The sequence below is a fragment of the Chelonia mydas genome, chromosome 13 (assembly GCF_015237465.2).
Source record: "Chelonia mydas isolate rCheMyd1 chromosome 13, rCheMyd1.pri.v2, whole genome shotgun sequence".
Lineage (NCBI taxonomy): Eukaryota > Metazoa > Chordata > Testudines > Cheloniidae > Chelonia > Chelonia mydas.
The window spans coordinates 31,839,335-31,863,409 of record NC_051253.2 but is presented as its reverse complement, the minus strand read 5'-3'; the positions used below and the strand labels follow the sequence as shown (position 1 = coordinate 31,863,409).

At 44.8% G+C, this 24,075-nt stretch overlaps 1 protein-coding gene across 2 annotated transcripts in view; it reads left to right on the top strand.

Annotated features, from left to right (window-relative positions):
* The window catches only part of ERGIC3 (ERGIC and golgi 3), a 56,190-nt gene that overhangs the window by 23,650 nt on the left and 8,465 nt on the right, over positions 1–24,075 (top strand). The window contains exons 8-11 of one of the 2 annotated variants that reach the window (XM_037915225.2): positions 7,316–7,330; positions 17,693–17,724; positions 18,202–18,298; positions 20,551–20,615. In XM_037915225.2, the coding sequence (XP_037771153.1) occupies positions 7,316–7,330; positions 17,693–17,724; positions 18,202–18,298; positions 20,551–20,615 (209 nt within the window). The remainder of the gene's footprint in view (positions 1–7,315; positions 7,331–17,692; positions 17,725–18,201; positions 18,299–20,550; positions 20,616–24,075) is intronic. The other variant, XM_037915226.2, reaches the window with a different exon arrangement.

Here is a 24,075-nt window from a genome sequence, read left to right as displayed (position 1 = left end):
AATATGCAGAATTTTGCAGAATTTTAAAATATTATGCACAGAATTTTTAATTTTTTAGTGCAGAATTCCCCCAGGAATATCATATAGAAACTGTTCCATACCCCTAATAATTTTTGTTGCCCGTCTCTGTACCTTTTCCAATTATACTATCTCTATTTGAGATAAGGCAAACAGAACTGTATGCAGTATTAAATGTGTGGGTGTACCATGGATTTATATAGTGGCATTCTAATATTTTCTATCATCTTATCTAACCCTTTCCTAATGGTTCTTAACATTCTGTTAGCTCTTTTGACTGCCATTGCACACTGAGCAGATATTTTCAGTGAATTATCCACGATGACTCCCAAGATCTCTCTCTTGAGTGGTAACAGATAATTTAGACCCCATCATTTTCTATATATAGGTGGGTTTATATTTTCCAATGTGCATTACTTTGCACTTATCAACATTGAATTTCATCTGCCATTTTGTTGCCCAGTCGTCTAGTTTTCTGAGATCCCTTTGTAACTCTTCGCAGTCAGCTTTGGACTTAACTATGTTGCATATTTTGTATCATCTGCAAACTTTGCCACCTTATTGTTTACCCCCTTTTCCAGATCATTTATGAATACATTGAACAGCACTGTTCTCCAGAGAGATCCTTGGGGGACTATGCTATATACCTATCTCCACTTCGAAAACTGACCATTTATTCCTACTCTTTGTTTCCTATCTTTTAACCAGTTTTACTGATCCATGAGAGGACCTTCTCTCTCATTGTAAGACTGCCTACTTTGCTGAAGAGCCTTTGATGAGGAACCTTGTTAAAAGCTTTCAGAAAAAGTCCAAGTACAGTATATCACCATTGTCCAAATGTTTCTTGACCCCCTCAAAGAATTCTAATAGATTGGTGAAGCATGATTTCTCTTTACAAAAGCTTTGTTGACTCTTCCCCAGCATACCGTGTTCATCTATGTGTCTGATAATTCTGTTCTTTACTATAGTTTCAGTCAATTTGCCTGGTACTGAAGTTAGGCTTACTGACCTGTAATTGCCAGGATTGGCTCTGGAGCCTTTTCTAAAAATCGGCATCACATTCACCACCCACCAATCGTCTGTTACGGAGGGTGTTTGAAGTGGTAGGTTGTGTACCACAGTTGGTCGATCTTAAAGAATTTTTAGCTGGACTTTAAGGTGGAAAGTCTGAGATGTTACTCCAGCTAGGCATTTAATACTTACAGAATGTTGATAGTGCTTAGTCTTTCCCAGGTATGGCCCCAGGTACAAGGTGAGGCAACTGGCAGGATATAGTGCAGGATACCTCACTTCCTACATTGGGGTGGAATCTGTTCTTCTCTCATGTACAAGTTTTCCCATCTGGATTCAGTCCATGGACTCTGCAAGAACTGGTGGACACCTTCAGATATTCTAAATAACCCTCTGAAGGTAAAGATGACTTTGTCTGACTGCAGGGGAATGATTCTGCCTCTCACTAAGCTATACTGAGCTATAAGTCTTCAGCTTCTGTTGAACAAGGTCTAGAGAGAACTGTTAACTTCCTGGTAGGACAATCTCATCAGGAAGTCATGTCAGCAACAGGATTTCCTCGGCATCTTCTTGCTACCTTAGGTGTTTGCACAAATGCAGAAAAGTCCATTTTGTCATCCACAAAGGCAATAAATTTTATAGGAGCACATCTGGACTCAGTCTGTGTGAGACCATTTCTCCCCACAGACAGGTTTTACTCAATGAGCAACTTGATCTCCCATATTACATGCAGACCATGAGCTACGGTGTCTTTCTCTGTTAGGCTACATGGTCTCATGCACCTACGTTACGCCATTTGCCAGACTCCACTTGAGGTGCCTGCAAGCTTGGCTCCCCTCGACCTACCAACCAAGCAGAGATCATATTGACTCTAATGTCACTGTCCCCACCAGAGTTCTCACCTCCCTCACTTAGGATATGTCTACTCTGGCAATTGAACGACAAAAGTTTGGTCTTTCAGAGGTGTTGGGGGTGGAAGTTTTTTGTGAGCAGGAGAGCCGACAAACAGCAGCTACACTGCACAACTTTTAGCGGCACGGCTCTAGCGACACAGCCATGTTGCTAAAGGCTGTGTAGTACAGACGTAGCCTTAGTGGTCCAACCCATGGTGGGGACGCCCTTCCGCCCTCCCATACTGAAGGCCACTGTCCTGACAGACGCCTCCCTTACAGGGAGGCGTGCTCATATTTCTCAGGGTACCTGGACCCCATGAGAGGCCAGGATATGCATGGACTTACTGGGGCTGAGAGCGGTCTGCCTTGCATGCACGGCCTTCCTACCCCTCATATGCTCACTCCATGTACAGATAATGTAAGACAATATCACCACAGTGGTCTATATAAACAAACAGGGAGGAGCATGATCTCATCTGCTCTGCCTGGAAGCAGTCAGACTTTGGAACTGGTGTCTCAGGAACCGCATTACAATACAGGCTGCATACCTCCAGGATCTTCACAATTCCCTAGCAGACAGGCTAAGCAGAAGTTTCTCTACAGACCACAAAAGAGAGAACCACAGCACAGTTCTAACCAACGTATTTGCACAGAGGGTTACTCCCCTATGAGACCTCTTTGCATCCCAGATGAACAGGAAGCTTCCCATGTATTGCTTCAGGGGAGATATAGGCAGTGATTCCCAGGGTGATGCTTTCCTGGATGGATGGCCTCTAAAACCTCTGCCATCCCATTCCCCTACTACCAAAAGCTATATAGAAGATTCATTGCAACAAAGCCACCATCCTCCTCTTAGCACCCTTCTGGCCCACACAATTCTGGTTCGCGGAACTCCTAACACTGTCCATGCACCCACCTATCAGAATCTGCCCATTTAATCAAACACCCCAACCCAGGCTCACTCCACCTCACGGCCTGATGTTCGAATGGGAATTGTAAATAGGATGCTCATGCTGCATCCCTGTCCAGGAAATCCTTAACCAAAGCAGAAAAGATTCTACTAGAGCCTGCTACTGGGGTAAATGATGGCACTTTTCACCCTGGGCTCAATGTCACCAACATGTGCTTGATATGGTGGGCATCCTAGACCAGATTTCCACTCCTTAAAGACTTCAGGTCTAGCCCTTAGTTTGCTGTAGGTAGACCTAGCAGTGATCAGTGCCTTCCTCCCTCCAGTGGAAGGACATTCTGTATACACACCCAGCTACTATGTGATTTATGAAGGACTTGATAAGGACCTTCCCACTGGTCATTAAACTTACGCCTCAGTGAGTCCTTAACCTTGTCCTGTCAATGCTCTCACCTCTGCCCTTCAAACATATGGCCACATGTGCCATGACCAACCTGTCTGTGAAGGTGATGTTCTTAATGATCATCACTTTGGCCTGGAGGGTCAATGAGCTAGGAGCCATGATGGCAGGCTCTCCATATACATTGTTCCACAAGGAGAATAGGTTACACCCCAGATTCCTCCCCAAGATTGTTTCTGAGTTCTATATCAATCAGTCGATTCAGTTACCTGTATTTTTCCAAAAACCCCAGGCTTCTTCCAGAGACAAAAGACTTCACTCCATATACATCAAATGTGCCATGGCATTCTACCTTCAGAGAACCAAACCCATTAGAAAAATCTCTGAGACTCTTTGTTGCCATAGTAGAAAGGTCGCATGGACAAACCATATCCTGATTGTGGATTTCTGAGTGGGTTTTGAGATGCATATTAGAATGCTACAAAATAGCAAAGCATCTCCCTCTTGGGGGTATTACCGCTCACTCCACGTGAGCACAAGCAGCCTCCATGACATTACAAATGTTCGATGGTAGGACATTTGCAGAGCAGCAGCTTCGAGCTATGTCTACACATTTGCATCACACTACACTCTAACTCAAGCTGAAACTGGATGCAGCTGTCGGATTGGCAGTACTACAAGCATCTCTGCTACCAACTTACTTGCACCCTCCTACACTCTGAACACTGCTTGCTAGTCATTTGTATGTAGAACCCACAGAGAGACCAGCACTCAAAGAAGAAATGGAGGTTATTTACTGTAACTGTTCAAGATGTGTGGTCCCTATCTGTATTCCATGACCTGCCTCCTTCCCTTCTGCTTCGGATCCTGTTGGATTGCGATAAGAAGAGGAACTGGACAGGTGATGACCTTTACCGCCTCTTATAGCTCGGTTGAGAGCATGAGGGAAGTTACTATGCATGTGCGGGTCAATGGACACTGCTTTGAAGAACTTCCAGACACGTGGAAAACAGATAGGGACCACACATCTCAAAAAACCTCCAGATACAGTAAGTAACTTCCATTTTTTTAAAGGAACACCTTTGGTTCAACCTTTGGTTCAACACCAAAGGCATAGTACATTGCTCAAGGGGTGAAGAGATTCAACTTTCCTAGCAGATGCTATTTCTATTAACAAGGGAGATGGTCTGTTTCTGCTGGTGTCTCAAAGTCTTCTCCCTGAGAGTGGATCAGATTTCCCATCCATAGTCAGTCTTGTTCTCTGATGACTTGGTTCCTCATGAGTGAGTGCAGCGAGTCCCAAAATAGACCCAGAAATTTTACACACTGAAGTGTGTCCACCATTAAAGTTTGTATTGCAGCCAGCCGTGTCTTGGCATGAGGAACTTCTGTTTTCACCCACTCTGCTGGGAAGTGATTTTCAGTTATTTCATCTGCACCCACCAACCAGTTAATTCTTGCTTCTTGGGACTTGAACTTCATAATGACGAAGGGTGGGATCCACACAGATACTTAGGCATCTAACTCACAGTTTTAGGCTCTGCTGTGATCAACAAAACTCCCACCCAACCCTGGGGGCATCTAGACTCAGCATCTAAGTTTTCAGGGTCAGAAGTTCCTGAGCACCTAACTTTCTGCCTCTGGACATGCACACTGCCACCTCCTTCTAGATAAATATTTATCCACCGTGGAATAGTCATTGGTCAGACAGAAGGAGAGAGAATGAGAGTGGCTCTGTAGTCCAGTCATTAGGGCATCCACCTGAAAGGTGGGAGACCTGGATCCAGGTCCCCTACTCCAATCACTCTTTACTTATCCACAGGAACAACTTCAGCAGGAGAGACTGAGGAAGACCCACATCAGAGTATCCCCTAGCTTAGTGGTTAGAGCATCCTCCTGCAAGGTGGGGACCCCTGTTCAAATCCTTTCTCTCTCTCCAGTCGAGGGGGACTTGGACCTGGGTCTCCCATGCCCAGGTAGTGCTCTAACCACTGGGCTAAAAGTTATCAGGTGGGCAGTGGCAGCCCCTCCTCCTTCCCCAGCTGTTTTGTGCCTAACTCATTCCCCCAAGTAGCTGCTTGACTCCAGGTGGCAGCTGGTTCCCATTCCTGGATTGCTGAGCAGAGAGAGTCACCATCCTGCAACTCAGACATAGGCACCACAAGAGAGGGGTGGGTCTTAGGGCACATCCCTCTGGTGGGCATCTGCCATCAGCTAGTTTAGACAGCTTCCTGCCTGTCATGCTGGCTGCTGTGAATCGCATTTGAAGGTGCCTGTCTCTCCCCATACGTTGTACAGGAAGCCTAGGTGCCTATCTCAGGCTTTGTGGATCACAGCGTGGTTCCTTTGATTTTTCTAGGCAGCTAAACATTAGGCACTGTGACTGTCAGCCCCAAATTAATAGCTCCTCCATGAGAACTGAGCAAGGTGGGTTGTCCTCATGGCAGCTGACAGAAAGTATATTTTTATACCCTCATCCAAAATTCTTGGCTGTTTCTGGCTTACTACCAAAGTGTCTATCAAATTTATAAAGCTGCCACTTGGAGTTGAGTCCACACTTTTACTCGTCAGAATCCTCTCAATATTCAAGCTAGATCAGATCCTTGTTTCAGAAGAGCAGATCTTCAGTACTTTAGTTAATACTCAGTCTTTGCCTTGAGGATATCTGCTGGTTACTAATCTCTGAAACCAGGTTTCTGAATGGGCATTTTCATGATGGAAGGAGAAAGGTTCAAATTAAGAAGTCTTTTTAAAATTTAATCCCAAATTTAGTTCTGATCTCAGCTGGCTGATTTTTCTTGTGTCATTTGGTTGCTGTTTATTGGCATAAGTCTCAGTGATTATCTTCAGAGCTGATATAACTTCTGTCCTTGTTGGAGTTTCTACTTCCAGGAAGTAAGGTGAGGGATAAGAGGAGGTTTAGGGCTTGTCCAGACGTAAAGTGGAACCGAAGTAACTAAAGGTGTGAAGTACAACTGGTATGATTTCAGTATAGACTGGCCTTTGGGCAGGCCCCTCATTTCATTCCCACAACTCCCCTCTGCCTGGGTTGATTCATTCCTTGGTTAGAGCCCCATGTTCATACACAGTGTGTTGTGCCTTTCCACATATACATTATGTTTTCACACACACACACCCTGCTCTCAAAACGCACTTCCAAACAAATTCTCTTCTAGACCATAGTACACACTATGTTAGCTGAGGTCTAGCAGCACAAGCCAGAGCTAGATGCATTACGTGAAAGGTATAGGTAAACGGCCTGAGCAGTCTTGCTCACATGAATTCATTCCATGCATTGCAGCCACAAAATTAATTGCTTTCTATCTGGCTTGCAGCACAATTCCCGACCTTTCCCTAAACCAAGGAACATCTGAGGTCTTGTCTGGACTAGGAAAAAGGTTTGAGTTTAGGTTAGGTTTAATCTTGATCTTAACTTAATAACTTTTCCTAGTCTGGAAAATGCCAAAAGGTAACTACTACACTCCCCGTCCCTTCTCTCCTCCTCCTCCCCCCCCTTCCCCCCCATGTAACAACATCTTCTCTTTAGGCTTTAGCATTTTTTCAAATCACATTTTAAATATTTCAACCTCTTTCGTGGGGCTGACTGAGCCTCAGAATTTTGCTTTCCAATCCGCATTTGGACATTTTGAATTGCCTATTGAAAAGATGACATGGCTTGTGTTTGTGTTTTAGCCCAGATTTCTCTGTGAGAAAGATCAAGAGAATCCAAGCTTTGGGACAGTTGGTTTTTAGGAGGAGGGCTAACTAATGCAGCTCACTCTTTCAAGCAAAGCTAGTCCAGGGGTTTTCAGAATAAATTTTTTGGTGGCCTCAGAGTGTGGCCACCAACTCTTGCTGGTGGCCACTCTGACAATTTTTCCGAAAATACTTAATTAACTTTAGGAAAAACAAATAAATATGCACATACACATACCCCTACTCTAGGGACTGGTTGGCAGAGTGATTATTCCTCCTCTTCTAGAAGGTGTCATTTTTAAATGCAGCCTTATCTGAATCTGTGCTTTTCAATGTAAAAATCTGAATGTTTCTCTTTTCTTTCCTTATTCCTGCCCTTATTTGCAGTGCACGCAGTTGAGCGTAAGTGATGCTTACTTCTTTCCTTTTCTTATACTGTTCACTATGGAATTAATCTAATTTCTGTTATGTCTTGTCTCCATAAATCCCCTTTGGGAGGGCACATAGAGCATTAGCGTAGGTTCTTAGCCTGGGATTTGTGAATAGGTTCAGGGGGCATGACCACTGACCCTTCCTTTGTCGCTAGAGTGGAGGGTGGATCTGTTCTAACTGGGGTCCCAGTATAGAAAAGGTTGAGAAGCTCTGGCCTGGATTATTTTAATAAGTCTGTAAGAGACAGTAGGTTGGTGGATGTGTTTAGTCTGGTGGACTAGCTGAGTGAGGCCTGGTAACAGTTTGGAGGGGTGGAGTTAATAGATTTAAAGACCAGAAGGGATGATCATCTAGCCTGACCTCCTTCATACCACAAAACAGAGAATGTGCCCCAGTGATTCCTGATTCCAGCCCACTAGCTTGTGACTGAGCTAGAGCAGATGAAGAGGGTTACAAATCATGGGATTCATTTTCAGGTGTTAAGTACAAATTGATTGATGTAGAAGTTGATTTCTTCAGAGCTAAAAATCCAAACGTTGTTGCCTGCTTGAATGATTTGGCATTCTTAGATTAGAAGCAGTGTGGGGTAGGGACTGCCTTTTTGTTCTGTGCTTGTACAGCGCCTAGCATAATGCGGGCCATGCCGAGTGCTCCGAGGTGCTACAGTAATACAAATAAGTAATAATAATAATAAATGTGCTCTACTTAGGTTCTACATTCGTTCTGAAATAATCTTATTTACGGGCAGCATCAGGAGGTCTCCTGCGGCATTTTGGTGGTTGTGGGGGTGGATCTTATTGCTCTTCATAGGTGGGGTGGCAAGAATGAACCCTGCACCCTGGTTGTGGCAGTGGCCAACTTTAGTCCATGGAAGGCTGCTCTCCCTGCTGGATCCCAGACATCCTGGAGGAACCAGCAGCAAGGATGATCCAGCCACCCTTTGTGCCTTCTAGTGAAGAAGTGAAGGGAGGCTGAAGTCGAGAGTAGCAAGGGGCTGAAGCCATGGGGATGGTTACAATTGTGAAGGCCAGCAGGGTGTAGAGGCAGAATGGGAGGGGCAGCCCCAGGCTCTCCCACCCCAAATAGCCCATAGACTGCCCATTGCCATCCCTTTGGTACCTTTGGCTAAAGTGTCTGCAGAATGTATAGATTCCCTCCATCACATCACATAAACTGCTAATCCTGCTGTACATTGCATTGATCTGCAATCTCCACTATAAATAATTTTCCTGTTCACCTTTTATATAGTGTTACGTGTTAGTCACCTACGACATTTCATGTTAGCCTCAAAGTGCATTTCAGTAGAATTCTAAATACGTGGTGAATAGGCTGTGTATTGGAAACACTTTAACGATAGCAGTTGGGCACGCATACGTAATATTGTTCAACAAGGAGAGGTATACTGTATGTATATATTATTTAGAAAGTAACATTACGATTGGTGAGGTTTTGGAAATGAAGGGGAGAAGGCAAGGGAGGGATCAAGGATGATACTAAGGTTACAAGTGTGGGTGATGGCAAGGAAGATGATATTGCTGACAGTGTAAGAAGGAAAGAACAAGTGTTCGTTCATAGCCATGTGGAGTTTAAGGTGGTAGGAAGACATCCAAGAGGATGGATTCAGAGGTCTGGGCTGGAGGTTAGAGGTCAAGGATGGCTGTGTCTGTGTTTGAGAAAGGGGAGGGTATGTGAATTTTTAAGTGCTGATCAGAGGAATGATAGTGGAACCCATGGGTTCTAATGATATGGAGGAACAAAAGGAGAGGGCCAAGGATACTGGGCACAAACCTCATCAATGAGAAATGGATTCTCATCCTCATGTTGACATCTATTTACTGTGACAGTGGATGGGTCACAGAACCTCTTTGTACCTCAGTTATTCCATCTGTAAAATGATTCTTCTCCGAGTAGATGAAGCTATGTATTCCACTTAAGTGTATGCATGCCCAGCGCACCAGAGCTGGAGAAATTTGCCTAGCAGTACCCATGGAGAGATGGTTCTCACACTTCGTGGTCATAGCCCCTCCGCTGGCTACATGAGGCAGCGCTGTTCTCATCCTCCCTCCGTTTCTTCTTACCACCCGTGGCTGGAGTCAAAGCTCTGCGTGGTTTTAACCTCACAACCTCTCAACTAGTTTAGTTTTTTCCCTTGTTGTATATAGTTAGTAGTACACTTAGTGTTTTAGAAAACTGCATTCCTAGTAGTGATAACATCTGCAAGGAGAGTCTACAAGTTGCAGGCTGTGATGGCAGAGCCTCCTTATACACAATTCTCCAAAGACAGTGACTTTATGACCGCATCCAAAATTGTTGTGTAAACTGGTTTCTCAGTTTCATTTGAACCAGGTGGTATATTTACCTGTGTTCTTTCCAAAACCACATTCATTTCCAAAGGAGCAACGTCTACATCCCTTAGATATCCGGCAACGTCTAGCCTTCTGTGTGGACAGGACTAAACTGTCTCGTGCTTCACCTCGTTTGTGTCATATGCAGATCACATGAAGGGTCAAGCAGTCTCTTCACAGACCATGTCCAAATGTATCGCATCCTGCATCATAGAATCATGGGCGGTTAGATTTGGAAGAGACCTCAGGAGGTCATCTAGTCCAACACCCTCCTCAAAGCAGGACCAACCCCAACTAAATCATCCCAGCCAGGGCTTTGTCAAGTCAGGCCTTAAAAACCTCTAAGGATGGAGATTCCACCACCTCTCTAGGTAACCCATTCCAGTGCTTCATCACCCTCCTAGTGAAATAGTTTTTCCTAATATCCAACCTAGATCTCCCCCACTGCAACTTGAGACCATTGCTCCTTGTTCTGTCATCTGCCACAACTGAGAACAGCCTAGCTCCATCCTCTTTGGAACCCCCTTCAGGTAGTTGAAAGCTGCTATCGAATCTTCCCTCACTCTTCTTTTCTGCAAACTAAATAAGCCCAGTTCCCTCAGTCTCTCCTCATAAGTCATGTGCCCCAGCCCCCTAATCATTTTTGTTCCCCTCCACTGGATTCTCTCCAATTTGTCCACATCCTTTCTGTAGTGGGGGGCCCAAAACTGGATGCAGTGCTCCAGATGTGGCCTCACCAGTACCGAATAGAGGGGAATAATCACTTCCCTCAATCTATTAGCAGTGCTCCTACTAATGCAGCCCAATGTGCTGTTAGCCTTCTTGGCAACAAGGGCATACTCTTGACTCATTTCCAACTTCTTGTCCACTGTAATCCCCAGGTCCTTTTCTGCAGAACTGCCGCTTAGCCAGTCAGTCCCCAGCCTGTAGAATACATGGGATTCTTCCGTCCTAAGCGCAGGACTCTTCACCTGTCCTTGTTGAACCTCATCAGATTTCTTTTGGCCTAATCCTCCAATTTGTCTAGGTCATTCTGGACCGCATATCTACCTCTGCCCCCAGCTTAGTGTCATCCGTGAACTTACTGAGAGTGCATTCCATTCCATAGTCCTGATCATTAATGAAGATGTGGAACAAAACCGGCCCCAAGACTGACCTCTGGGGCACTCTGCTTGATACCGGTTGCCAATTAGATGTTGAGCCATTGATCACTGTCCATTGAGCCCAACAATCTAGCCAGCTTTCTATCCACCTTATAGTCCATTCGTCCAATCCATACTTTTATAACTTGCTGGCAGGTATATTGTGGGAGACCGTAGCAAAAGCTTTGCTAAAGTCAAGATATATCACATTCACCACTTTCCCCATATCCACAGAGCCAGTTATCTCATTATGGAAGGCAATCAGGTTGGTCAGGCATGACTTGCCCATGGTGAATCCATGTTGACTGTTCCTGATCACCTCGCTCTCCTCCAAGTGCTTCAAAATGGATTCCTTGAGGACCTGCTCCATGATTTTTCCGGGGACTGAGGTGAGGTGATTTTTCCAGGGACTGAGGTCTATAGCTCCTCGGGTTCTCCTTCTTCTTTTTTTAAAGGTGGCACTATATTTGCCTGTTTCCAATCATCTGGGACCTCCACCGATTGCCACGAGTTTTCAGAGATAATGGCCAATGGCTCTGTAATCACATCAGCCAACTCCCTCAGCACCCTTGGATGCATTGCGTCCGGCCCCATGGACTTGTGCAGGTCCAGCTTTTCTAAATAGTCCTTAACCTGTTCTTTCACCACGGAGGGCTACTCACCTCCTCCCCATACTGCCCAGTGCAGCAGTCTGGGAGCTGACTTTGTCTGTGAAGACCAAGGCAAAAAAAGCATTGAGTACTTCAGCTTTTTCCACATCATCTGTTGCCTCCCCCATTCAGTAAGGGTCCCAAACTTTCCCTTACCACCTTCTTGTTGCTAACATACCTGAAGAAACCCTTCTTGTTACCCTTCACATCCCTTGCTAGTTGCAACTCCAGCTGTGCTTTGGCCTTCCTGATTACACCCCTGCATGCTCAAGCAATATCTTTATACTCTTCCCTAGTCATCAGTCCAAGTTTCTACTTCTTGTCAGCTTCCTTTCTGAGTTTAAGCTCACCGAAGATTTCTCTGTTAAACCAAGCTGGTTGCCTGCCATATTTGCTATTCTTTCTGCACATAGGGATGGTTTGTTCCTGTGCCCTAAATAAGGCTTCTTTAAAATACAGCCAGCTCTCCTGGACTCCTTTCCCCCTCATATTAGCCATCCAGGGGATCCCTGAGGGAATCAAAGTATGCTTTTCTGAAATCCAGGGTCTGTATTCTGCTGCTCTCCTTTCTTCCTTTTGTCAGGATCCTGAACTCGACAATCTCATGGTCACTGCTGCTCGGGTTGCCACCCACTTCTACTTCCCTTACCAATTGTTCCCTGTTTGTGAGCAGCAGGTCAAGAGGAGCACGTTGGTTCCTCCAGCACTTGTACCAGGAAGTTGTTCCCAACACTCTCCAAAAACTTCCTGGATTTTCTGTGCACTGTTGTATTGCTCTCGTGATTAAAGTCCCCCAGAAGAACCAGGGGCTGTGATCTGGAAACTTCTGTTAGTTGTCTGAAGAAAGCCTCGTCTACCTCATTCTCCTGGTCTGGTGATCTGTAGCAGATGCTCACCACGACACCATCTTTGTTGCTCTCACCTCTAAACAGGCTTTTCTCCAGTTTCATACTGGAGCTCTGAGCAATCATACGGCTCTCTTACATACAGTGCAACTCCTCCACCTTTTCTCCCCTGCCTGTCCTTCCTGAACAGTTTATTCCCATCCATGGCAGTGCTCCAGTCATGTGAGTTACCCCACCAAGTCTCTGTTATTCCAATCACATCATAGTTCCTTGACTGTGCCAGGACTTCCAATTCTTCCTGCTTGTTTCCCAGGCTTCTTGCGTTCGTGTACAAGCACCTAAGATAACTAGCCAATTGCTCTACTTTCTTAGTATGAATCAGGAGGCCTTCCCTGTTGCACCCTCCTCCTTATGTTTCCTCCTGGTATGCCATTTCCCCACTTAACTCAGGGCTTAGGTCTCCATCCCCCGGCGAGCCTAGTTTAAAGTCCTCCTCACTAGGTTAGCAAGTCTGCCTGCAAAGATGCTCTTCCCTCTCTTCGTTAGGTGGATCCCATCTCTTCCTAGCAATCCTTCTTCCTGGAACAATATCACATGGTCAAAGAATCAAAGCCCTCTCTTTGACACCACCTGCTCAACCACGCATTTATTTCCACAATTTGATGGTCCCTATCTGGACCTGTATTGGTCTAGCTTCATCTTCCAGCCATTACATCGTCTTATACCCTTCTCTGATCGATTGAAGAACACATTAGCAAATAATTGTTCCCCATGTAGGTACTTATAGACTCTAATCAAATCCCCCCCGTAACCTTCTCTTTGTTAAGCTGAATAGTTGGAGCTCCTTGAGTCTATCAGTATAAGGCAGGTTTTCTAATCCTTTCATCATTCTTGTGTCTCATTCTCTTTGAACATGCTCCAATTTATCAATATATTTTCTGAATTGTGGGCACCAGAATTGGACACAATATTCCAGTAGCACCAGTGCCAAATATAAAGATAAAATAATCTCTATACTCCTTCTGGAGGTTCCCCTGTTTATACATCACAGGATCACATTAACTCTTTTGACCAGAACATCACACTGGTAGTTCATGTTCAGCTGATTATCCACCATGATTCCCAATTTTTTTTCAGAGTCACTGCTTCCCAGGAGAGACACCCCGATCCTGCAAGTATGACCTACGTTCTTTGTTCCTAGATGTATACGTTTACATTTAGCCATATTAAAATGCAGAATGTTTGCTTGCTCCTAGTTTACCAAGTGATCCTGATCACTCTAAATCAGTGACCTGTCCTCTTCATTATTTACCACTCCCCCAATTTTTGTGTCATCTTCAAACTTTGTCAGTGATGATTTTGTTTTCCTACAGGTGGCTAATAAAAGTGTTAAATAGCATAGGGCCAACAACTGATCGTACAGAATAGAAGTATTTATTGAACCCTTTTGTCTTTTCCGCATTATTACTAATAATTTTACCATTTCCATCTAGTAATGGACCAATACCATTGCCAGGATTCTTTTTGTTTTTAATATATTTAAAAATCTCCTTGTTGTTGTCCTTAACTCTGCTGTCCATAGATTTCTCCTTGAGTGCCTTTGCTTCCCTCATCAGTTTTCTGCAATTCCTAACTTCTGAATTATATTCATTGCTATCAATTTCTCCTTTCTTCCATTTGTTATATATTATTTTTTAATTTTTATAGCTGCCTTTGTAAGCCCGGATGGACACATTTCATGAGAGGGATGCACGAATTTAGACATAAGCTGTACCCTCACTCTGCAACTGCAGCTTGTTAGCCTAAGAGGAGAAAGCTGAAGTGGGCAACTTTGATTCACTTTCATGTGGGCAAAGGCATAAACGAAGTGCATCATGCTGTTTCTGGTTGAGCAGTGCTCCCAGTAATGTGGTGTCAAAGCATGCTGGAACCCAGGAGAGAGAGAGAGCGAGAGCAGACTTGTACTCAAGGTCTGGCAATGATAAAATTATTTCAGATCAAGTCAGATGCTGGTGACCACCCAAAGTCAGAACACAGACAGTCTACACAGATATTTCTTCTTTGAGGGCTGTTCCCTATGTGTCTTCCACGCATGGGTACACATGTGCACCCTGGCTCCACTCAGTCTCCTCACCAGACAAGGATCACATCAACTCCAAGGTGGCCATTCCACCAGTGTTATCGCCTCCTTCTCCCAGTGGTTGATCCCAAAAAAGGTGAGAATGGGCATCCCTTCAGTACTTCAACCCCCCAGTGCCACCACTGTGACAGATGGCTCCCTCCTGGGGTAGGGTGCCCACCTGAACAATCACACTGCTCGGGGTACCTGGACTCCACGGAAGGCCAGACTACACAATCAACATACTAGAACTGAAAGCAGTCTGCCTTTTGTGGAAAGCCTTCCTCCAACTTAACTGCTCACTCCACATCCAAGTGATGTTGGACAATATCACCACCATGGCTTACATAAACAAACAGGGTAGAGCGACAACTCCTCCACTCTGCGTGGAAGCTGTCAGGCTCTGGAACTGGTGCATCAGAAACCGCATCACAATCCAGGCTGCTTACCTCCTAGATATTGAGAACTCCTTAGCAGACAAGCTAAGCAGGCCCTTCTCAGCAGACCACAAGGGGGAGATCCATGAGTCCATCCTGACTGAAATATTCACACAGTGGGCTACACCTCAGTAGGACCTCTTTGTGTCCCAAACGAACAGAAAACTTCCCCTGTATTGCTCCAGAGGTTCCATGGGCTGCTGCTCCCAAGGCAATGCTCTTGTTAGCCTGGACAAACAACCTCAGATATGCCTTTCCTCCCATTCCCCTGCTTCCACAGGTCATAAGAAAGGTACATCACAACAGTGCCATTGTCATTTTTCTAGCACCCAACTGCCCAGACAGTTTTGGTTAACAGCTCTCCTGACCGTGTCTGCCTCTCCCTCCTGCCCTTCCCCCCCTCCCACTCCCCCCAATCAAGATTTGCCCAAACCCAGACCTGCTAACTCAGGAGAGGGCAGAATCAAACACCCCAGTCTGGGCTCACTCCACCTCTCAGCCTGGTGTTTGGATGAGCATCAGAAATAGAACATTTACGCTCAGCTCCTGTTCAGGCTGTTCTTACCCAAAGTAGGAGTGATTCAACTGGAACCTGCTGCCTGGCCAAACAGGCTTTTCTCTGCCTGGGCACAGTGCAATCAACGTTCTCCAATTACTGCAAGTATTCCAGTCGTCTTAGATGATCTCTTGTCTTTAAAAGCCTTGGGTCTCTCCATTAGTTGGTTGTGGGTCCACCCTGCAGCAATTAGTGCCTGCCTCTCTCCGGTAGACAGATGTTCTGTTTTCAGACACCCAACTACAGTATGGTTTAGGAAGGGCCTAATCAGAACCTTCCCACTACTGATCAAACCTACATCTATATGGGACCTTAATTTCATTCTATTGACACTCACCAGACCACCATTTGAACCCTTAGTGACATACTGCATGTCCACCTGTCCATGAAGGTTGCATTTCTGGTGGCTGTCATTTTGGCCAGAAGGGTCAGTGAGCTAGGAGCCATCATGGCAGACCTTCCTTGTACGTTTTTTCACAAGGAGAAGGTTTCTCTTCACTTACATCCTAAATTTCTTCCCAAAGTTGTTTCTGAATTCCACATCAACCAAAGTATCCCCTTAATTGCCTTTTTTCTGAAGTCCCGTGCTTCTCCTGAAGAGATTTCACTCCCTTAATGTCTGGCTTGCCCTGGTGTTCTGTGTGGAGAGAATCAAACCAGTCAAAAAGTCACCAAGACTTTTTATCACCACAGCAGAAAGATCACACAAGCAAGCTATATCCTCTCAAAGGATTTCTAAGTGGGTTGTAGGATGCCTCCTAGAGTGCTACAGGTTATCACACATCCCTCCCCTTGGAGGTGTCATGGTTCACTCCACAAGAGCGGAAGCTGCCTCCACAGCATCCCTGCAGGAGGTCCTGATACAATGCATTTGCAGGTGGCCACCTGGAGCACCATCCATTCGCTATACACTACACGTTTGTTCGCTGCGCATGCAGCAGTGGGATTGGTATCTTTGCTGCCGGGTTCCTCACACCCAACTCCAGTGTGAGTGTTGCTTGTGAGTCACCCATGTGTGGAATATACATAGGGACCAGCACTTGAAGAAGTAGTGGAGGTTACTTACTGTACTGGAGGCTCTTTGCGATGCGTGGTCCCTATATGTATTTTACTACCCACCCTTTATCCTTTCTGCTTCGGATCCTGTTGGATTTGTGGTAAGAAGAGGAACTGGATAGGCATCGGCCCACACTGGTGCTTATACCCTCAATCAGGAGAATGATGAGACCCACTGGGCATGTGCAGGCCAATGGACACTGCTTGTAAGATTTTCCAGACTCGGGTTCATGGTGTGCATGCACATCCAAATGCAGAATACAGATAGGGACCACACATCTCAAAGAGCTTCCAGTTACAGTAAATAACCATCTAAATGGACCATCTTGATTATCACTACAGAAGTTTTTTTCTCCTGCTGATAATAGCTCATCTTAACTAATTAGTCTCTCACAGTTCGTATGGTAACTTCCAACTTATCTGTATGTATATATACATCTTCTTACTATATGTTCCATTCTATGCATCCGATGAAGGGGGCTGTAGCCCACGAAAGCTTATGCTGTAATAAATTTGTTAGTCTCTAAGGTGCCACAAGTACTGCTGTTCTTTTTGCGGATACAGACTAACACAGCTGCTACTCTGAAACCAGTAAATAACCTGCGTTTTTTTCCCTTTGTGGGCTCAGCGTTGCAGCGGGGAAGGACAGATGAGGGCTCCCTGCTACTTGGGAGGTAGACGATCTGTTTGGATGCTTCATCTGGTGGTTTTTACAGTTCTGTAGGCAAATGCTCTGTTCAGTCACTCATGTAGAATGCATATGAATGTTATTCTGCCTTCACATTCTACAACAGTCTGAGGAGCTAAGCAAGAACCAGAGCTGGAGCTCAGCAAGTGAGCATGAACACAAGTGGAGCTCTCCTAGCCAACCTACACACCCTGAATGTTTGCTTCCTAAAGGCCATGGGCAAATAGTCTGATGATGACTGACGTGTCATTTATAACCCCCCTAGTTCAACTAACTTTCCATCCCTTCTTCTGGAGATAATTAGTTAATGTTGGGAGGGGGAATTTCAATGTTGTTTTATCTGTCCGATGCCCTACTGCAGCAGGGGAGAAATCCAGTGTGTTTTCTTAATGCTTTAGATGGCAATAGATGTGATGGGATCTCCCTTCTGACACAAATAAATGTCCTTGGTTCCATGGTCTGGATTATTTTAACATGCTGTTTCTCTGTTGCAGTTCATGATTTACAGAGCTTTGGACTTGATAACGTAAGTGTTGCAAGAGCATGCGTGTAGACATGCTGGAAAACGTTCTTTAAAAAGACTGGATTTCTCCTTTCTTCTTAACTTCTAGCTCTTCTCTGGCATTCTTTTTCCCCTTGCCACGTGTCTAACAGCCATATAAGCGCTGTTTGAGAGGGGGCACAGAATCCCACTGTGCCCCCAGTTGCATCTGAGTTGGCTTTTCTTTGCCCTGCATCAGGATGGAAGAGACACCTGTGCCTCAGAGCCTCTCCCCAGAGGGAGGCTTCCATGGTGGGAAGGGTGCAGGGGAGTTGCCTGCACCTTGGAATCTCAGTGGGCAGGAATATTGAAATTTCCAATGGGAGGGAGAGAGGAGATGCCTGCCCCTTAGAGTCTCTCACCAATGGAAGTTGTCCATGCTCTGCAAACCCCAAGGGCCTCGTCCTGCCTCTGGTTAGATGCTGTGCCAGCTGTTTGAGTGTGTCAGTGTTTCTGTTTCAGATCAATATGACGCACTATATCAAACGTCTCTCATTTGGGAGGGATTATCCAGGCCTCGTCAACCCTCTGGATGGGACAGACATCACTGCACAGCAAGGTACAGCCTTGAGCAGGAGAATCTCTTTCTAAACTTTTGTATCAAATAAGTGTTTCAGAACAGCCTAAAGAGCAACAGCGCAGCCAGAGCAACTGGGACAGGCTGCAGGGAGAACCCTGGTGGTGCTGCCTAATGGGCAAGCCTTCATATCCTAGCAAAAATGACACTTGTGCTCTCCCCGACATTTGCTCACTCATTGCTCCTCTGCCACTTGGGGGTGGAGCAAATCGGCCTACATAAATGAGTGTCTTTTCTGGTATAGCATAGGCCACTTTAAAGCACGCCAGATTTCCTCTTGCTCCTATCCTCCAAATTTCTCCTGCCGTTTGAACCTCCTTACAGTCTTCTATGCTCTCAGACACACACACCAATTTCCTCTTCCCTCCAACAGCCCGTACAAACTCCCCTGCCTACACATGTGCACATGAATGCACACACATGCACGCGGACACACAGTTCCCCCTCCCTCTTGCCCTCTCTAGTGAGTAGATCTGGTGCAGTGAGTAGCTTTAGTAATTATTGCTATTATTTTTGATAAATGAAAGTTCTTCTCCTTCAGAGAAACACCCGAACAATTGTCTTCTTTCAAAATGACTGCCATCTCCCATTGTTCTCAATGGGCCTGAGGTTGTAGACTGACTTCATTTAAGATGCCTTCTTTCAAACTGGCCAGCACCTTTCATTGCTCCCAAAGTGAAACTAACAACGAAAGTAAACAGCTCTTAGGCCTTGTCTGCACAAGAGAGTTATCCAAGTTACACCATTATAGTTCTACTAGTATAACTCCTCAGTTGGACACTTGTATTCCGCCATAAAGGATACCTTTTTGATTTAGCATAAACCCCTTCCTGTGCAACATAAACTAACCTGAAAAAAGACACTTGTATACCGGAATCAGAGAGTGCACACAGCAGTTATACCTGTAAAGAGTATCAGTTTAAATTCTCATCTTGAATTATTCAAAATATATTTCTGGTATAAACAAGGCCTCAGATGGCTGCCTGTGTGTCAAAATGTGAAACGGAACACTCAGCCCCATTGAGCTGGAGGCAGATAAATTCCTTTCTTAAAATGGCTACCTGAGGGCCGTGTGTAGCTTCAGTCTTATTGAGAACAATGGGAAATGGCAGCCATTTTGAAAGAGGGTAGTTCGTCGTGGAATTCTCTCCAATAGACCATTATTAGTCAGCCCCTGCTGAAGGAGAAATTCTCAGTTACAATCCACCATGAGCCACAGGTAGCTTGATGGGGCATGTGACTAAAAGCTGTGGGGAGGACCAGAAGAGCCCCCTCCTCTTTCCATCTTCCTTGCAGAATAGCTGCCTTCTGTCCTCCTGATGCCTGAGAACTTTGCCATTCACTCTCTGAGACGAAGCGTGGAAAGTTTTGGCTCCAAAGGTGAATTTTCTAAACTATCTCTGGCCTCCCTCAAAGGGGAAGGTCCCTTGAGAATCCGTCTGTGGCAAAAGACCACAATCTATGGCCTGGTGGTAGGGATTTATTTATATTGTATTTCAAGCACCAATCCTTTGCTCTAGGTGCCTTTGACCAAAATTAAAAGATGCCCTGTACACATTTTAAAAAAAACATGTGCAATAGTCCATTCACCCTTTAGAGATTCATCTTATCTCACCATCGCCTCAGAGAGATCTATTCCCTTCCCTCCATCTAACCTTCATCCTAAATGCTTGGGGAAAAGAGTGAGCAGGGTATCCAGGAGGGTAGCAGATCTGTGCTGTTGCAAACCAAGTTCCATGGCCAGTAAGTATCCTCTGTGGAAAATGCCCTCCCAGCAGGCCCATCTGTCTAAACTAAAGGGCCTCTAAATTAAGCAGTGATGGCATGGGGAGAGAGGTCTCCTCTCAGGTAGACAAGTTCCTAACTATTTAGAGAAGATCAGCATATTTTAACTTAGCTGCAGGTTTCTACTACCATCCTCGACTGTAGCTATTCTGTGTGGCATGGCCATGGAGCATTGCTCTACAGCATGGTTTGGCAGTGTTTTTTTGTGTCTATTTTGTGTGCTGTGGTTATTCCACATTATGTATACTATGATTAGTCAGCATTCTCCCAGCCTGTAACACATCTAGGTAGTTCATAATGATGTGGCTGTCTTCTGCTGTCTGTAGTGGCTGTAGAAAATATCTGCATTAGCATTTAAAGATTTATTAATAAGAGTCAGTGAAGTTCAGAATGGGCACATCTCTGTCTTTTTTGGTTATTCACTGTGACTCTTTGTCTTCTGCTGCTAGCTTCCATGATGTTTCAGTACTTTGTCAAAGTGGTCCCTACAGTCTATATGAAAGTCGATGGTGAGGTAAGCACCAATTTTCTTCTATGTACATACACTGGGGACACTGGTCTCTTTCTGCAGGCCCAACCACAGAAACACTCCTATATTTATATGCTTCTGTGCTTTATTAATTTTCTTTTAAGGCATCTCTTATCTTTGAATGTGTAAAGCCTTCTCAAACTGTGATTGGTGGAGCGCTTGCTGGAGGGCACTTGTTTGCTCTTCCTTCTGACTATCCATTTATGTCCCACTCATCAATGGGGTATCTGCTTCCAGCTGCTTCTGTGGGTCTCCAGGCATCCATGGCTAAAAAGCTTGGATGCCCAAAAAAGCAGCTGGGAACAAGAAGGAGCTAGCCTAATCATTTCCATTATGTGGGGCTGCTGCTGCTACATAAAGGGAGGAGAGTGTGGGCATGGAAATGGGAGCTGCCCCCATGCTCCAGCTCCACCAGCAAGACTAGAGGTGCCAATGGCACTGAGCCATGAGTTGTAGCAGAATGACTGGAATGGGGAGTGGGAGGGGAGGGGAACCTGGCACCATGTCCAGTGGAAAAGAACATGACCTTGCAGGAAAATAGGTTCAGGTAGAGAGGTCTGAGAAGCGAGACAGCATGTGTAAGGGAGAACGGGACCAAGTGGCAGAGAATCATGTGAGGGAATAGGGGGAGAGAGAGGAGCAGGACACACAGGAGTGGGAGATGGAGTGATGAGCAGGAGGAGACAGTAGGAGTCACTCTTTTAAAGAAGGAACACAGTTAAAATGACCTGTATAATTTGCTGTCATCATATTTCCATGTAAGTGATTACATATTAGCTTTCATACACTACTCAGACAGATATTATTGCAGTAGTGTGTAAGTGCCACAAGAATATTGTGCAATAATGAATGGGATTGAGTTGGGGAGGGAGGGGAGGGAATCCATGAGATGAGGCCTGTTGAGTGAGATGTGATCCTCCTCCCTGTGAAAAGACTTTAAGAACCCTTGGCATACCTCTAAAGCACTCCATAGCCAGGTTACAAGGGAACCAAGTAAAATGCAATGTATTTTCACAGAAATGAAAGCTTACTGCAGAGGGGGTCATTTGAAGGCTGCAGACCTTGTCAGGCCTCAAGTGGCTTCTCTGGACACAGCCCTCTGCCCTTTAAAAGCAGTAGACCTTGCCAGATGCCAAACTGTGTATTGTGATTGTGGCAGGGAGTCCCAGATGTTTGTGGCCTGATTCTTAATTTAGATGTCTCCCTTACTCCAGGGCCTGCGGCCCTTTATTCAACAGGCCATTCTTCTCTGGTTGAATAAGCCTAATCTTGCTTTCCTGTCACTTTTGTTAAAGCAGGCCCCACCATCAACTTCTTCTTTCAGTGTTACACGCCTTCCTTCCAGCTCCACTTGTGTTCACGGGAGAAATGAAATGGCAGGGCCAAGGATTTGGAATTAGGGGGCAAGGAAGTCATGCAGAGAGTCAAGCCCAGGTCACATGACTGATCAGAAATGAAGTTCATATGGTAACTGCATCATTCGTTTTCACAACATCATCTAAAAAAATGGTGCAGCTTCACCTGGATACCCTGTGCAGTGCTGGTCACCCCATCTCACACAGAGTATTGCACCGTTAGATAAGAATTATTTGGAGCCTGGAAAAACTCGTCCTATGAAGAGAGATTGGAAAGAATGTTTCCCTGAGAAAGACGATATATAATAGGGGACAAGATACATGGTCTAGGAAAGTTGGCTCAGGAGCTTCTGTTCCCCATGACTGGTAACACAAGAACAAAGGGACATTCAATGAAATTTAAAAATGGGAAATTCAGAACCGATAAAAGGGAATAGATTTTCACACAATGAGTAATTAGACTGAGGAACACATTGCACAGGAAGTTGTTGAGGCCAAGAACGTGGCAAGATTCATAAAGGGATTGTGTCTACATTTATGAGGATAACAAGAATATCCAGGGTTAGAATAGTTAATGCTAACAAAAAGTTTGGAAGAGATACTGATGTTATGGGATTCACCCAGGCCACTAAGGTTTTGGTCATAGTCTGCCCTGTATCCTGGACTATGTTGTGGCTGTGAAGCTTTGGTCCAGAGCTCCGACCCAAACAGCCTGCCAGCAGTCCACAAAGCGCATCATGGCTTTGTCCACCCTGGTTACTCCTTGCAGGCTGACCTTGGCTGACCTTAATACCTTTTCAGCCCTGAATTTGCCCCCAAATAATCCTCCAGCAGAGTCCAGTCCACGGGATCCTCACGGAGATAGTAGTAGGTTTGCTGCCTTTACAGAGACAGTCAAACTTCAATCTGTCAGCTTTCTAGAAGCACACACTTACACAGCATTGATGATTTATAATAAAAGCAAAATAAGTTTATTAACAAAAGAAACTGGATTAAGTGATACCAAGTAAAGGATAATGGTAGAGATGGTTACAAGCAAATAAAAGTGAAAACAGACATCTAAAAGTCTAAAATTGATTCTAGCAAGTCTTTGTTCAAGATGTTTTTTTTCTCCCTTGGTCTTCTTTCCAGCTTTTACTGGCCAGCAAGGCCAGGACCCATCACAGAGATCAGATAGCTGGTTTCTTTGTCTCGTAAGGTGAAGGAACAAGATGGAGTCTCTCTCTGTTCCGTGTATCTCCAGTGGGACTGTCTTTATCTTACAAGTCAGGAAGGTCTCCTGGGGATTCAGTCTCCTGTGTCTGTCTGAGGCACCGGAGCCATGTTAGTTCTGTCTCTCTAAAGTTCAGAATCAGGATAATCCCCGCTGGGTTAGCTTGATGGCTTTGTTTGCAGCTAATGTGTAAATTGAGGTAAACCCATATTTCTGTGTCTAGGACAGACCTATCCATCACCTTTACCTAGGCTAGGCTGTCTTTTCTTAAACAAATTTTTGTAACATCATACAGAGGGAATTCAGAACTTCATAGATAGCGTTAACAGATCCATTTTACAATTATATTAATAACAAGTATGTTAAATTCAAAGAACAACAAACCAATCCCAAAAGCAAAATGATTGAAAGGTTACTGCTTCAAAGGTAGAACAATGAACACAAAGATGTAAATATGAAGAGCAACTCAGAAAACTTCCACTCCAAACTAAGAGGAGATATCTTCAGTAGGACTGTAACTTAACTGCAGTTAACTCATGCGATTAACTCAAAATTATCACGATTTTAAAAAATTAATCGCAATTAATTGCAGTTTTAATTGCACTGTTAAACAATAGAATACCAAATGAAATTTACTTAACATTAAATGTTTTTTGCATTTTCAAATATATTGACTTCAGTTACAACACAGAATACAAAATGTACAGTGCTCACTTCATATTATTTTTAATTCATAGAATCATAGAATATCAGGGTTGGAAGGGACCTCAGGAGGTCATCTAGTCCAACCCCCTGCTCAAAGCAGGACCAATCCCCAATTAAATCATCCCAGCCAGGGCTTTGTCAAGCCTGACCTTAAAAACTTCTAAGGAAGGAG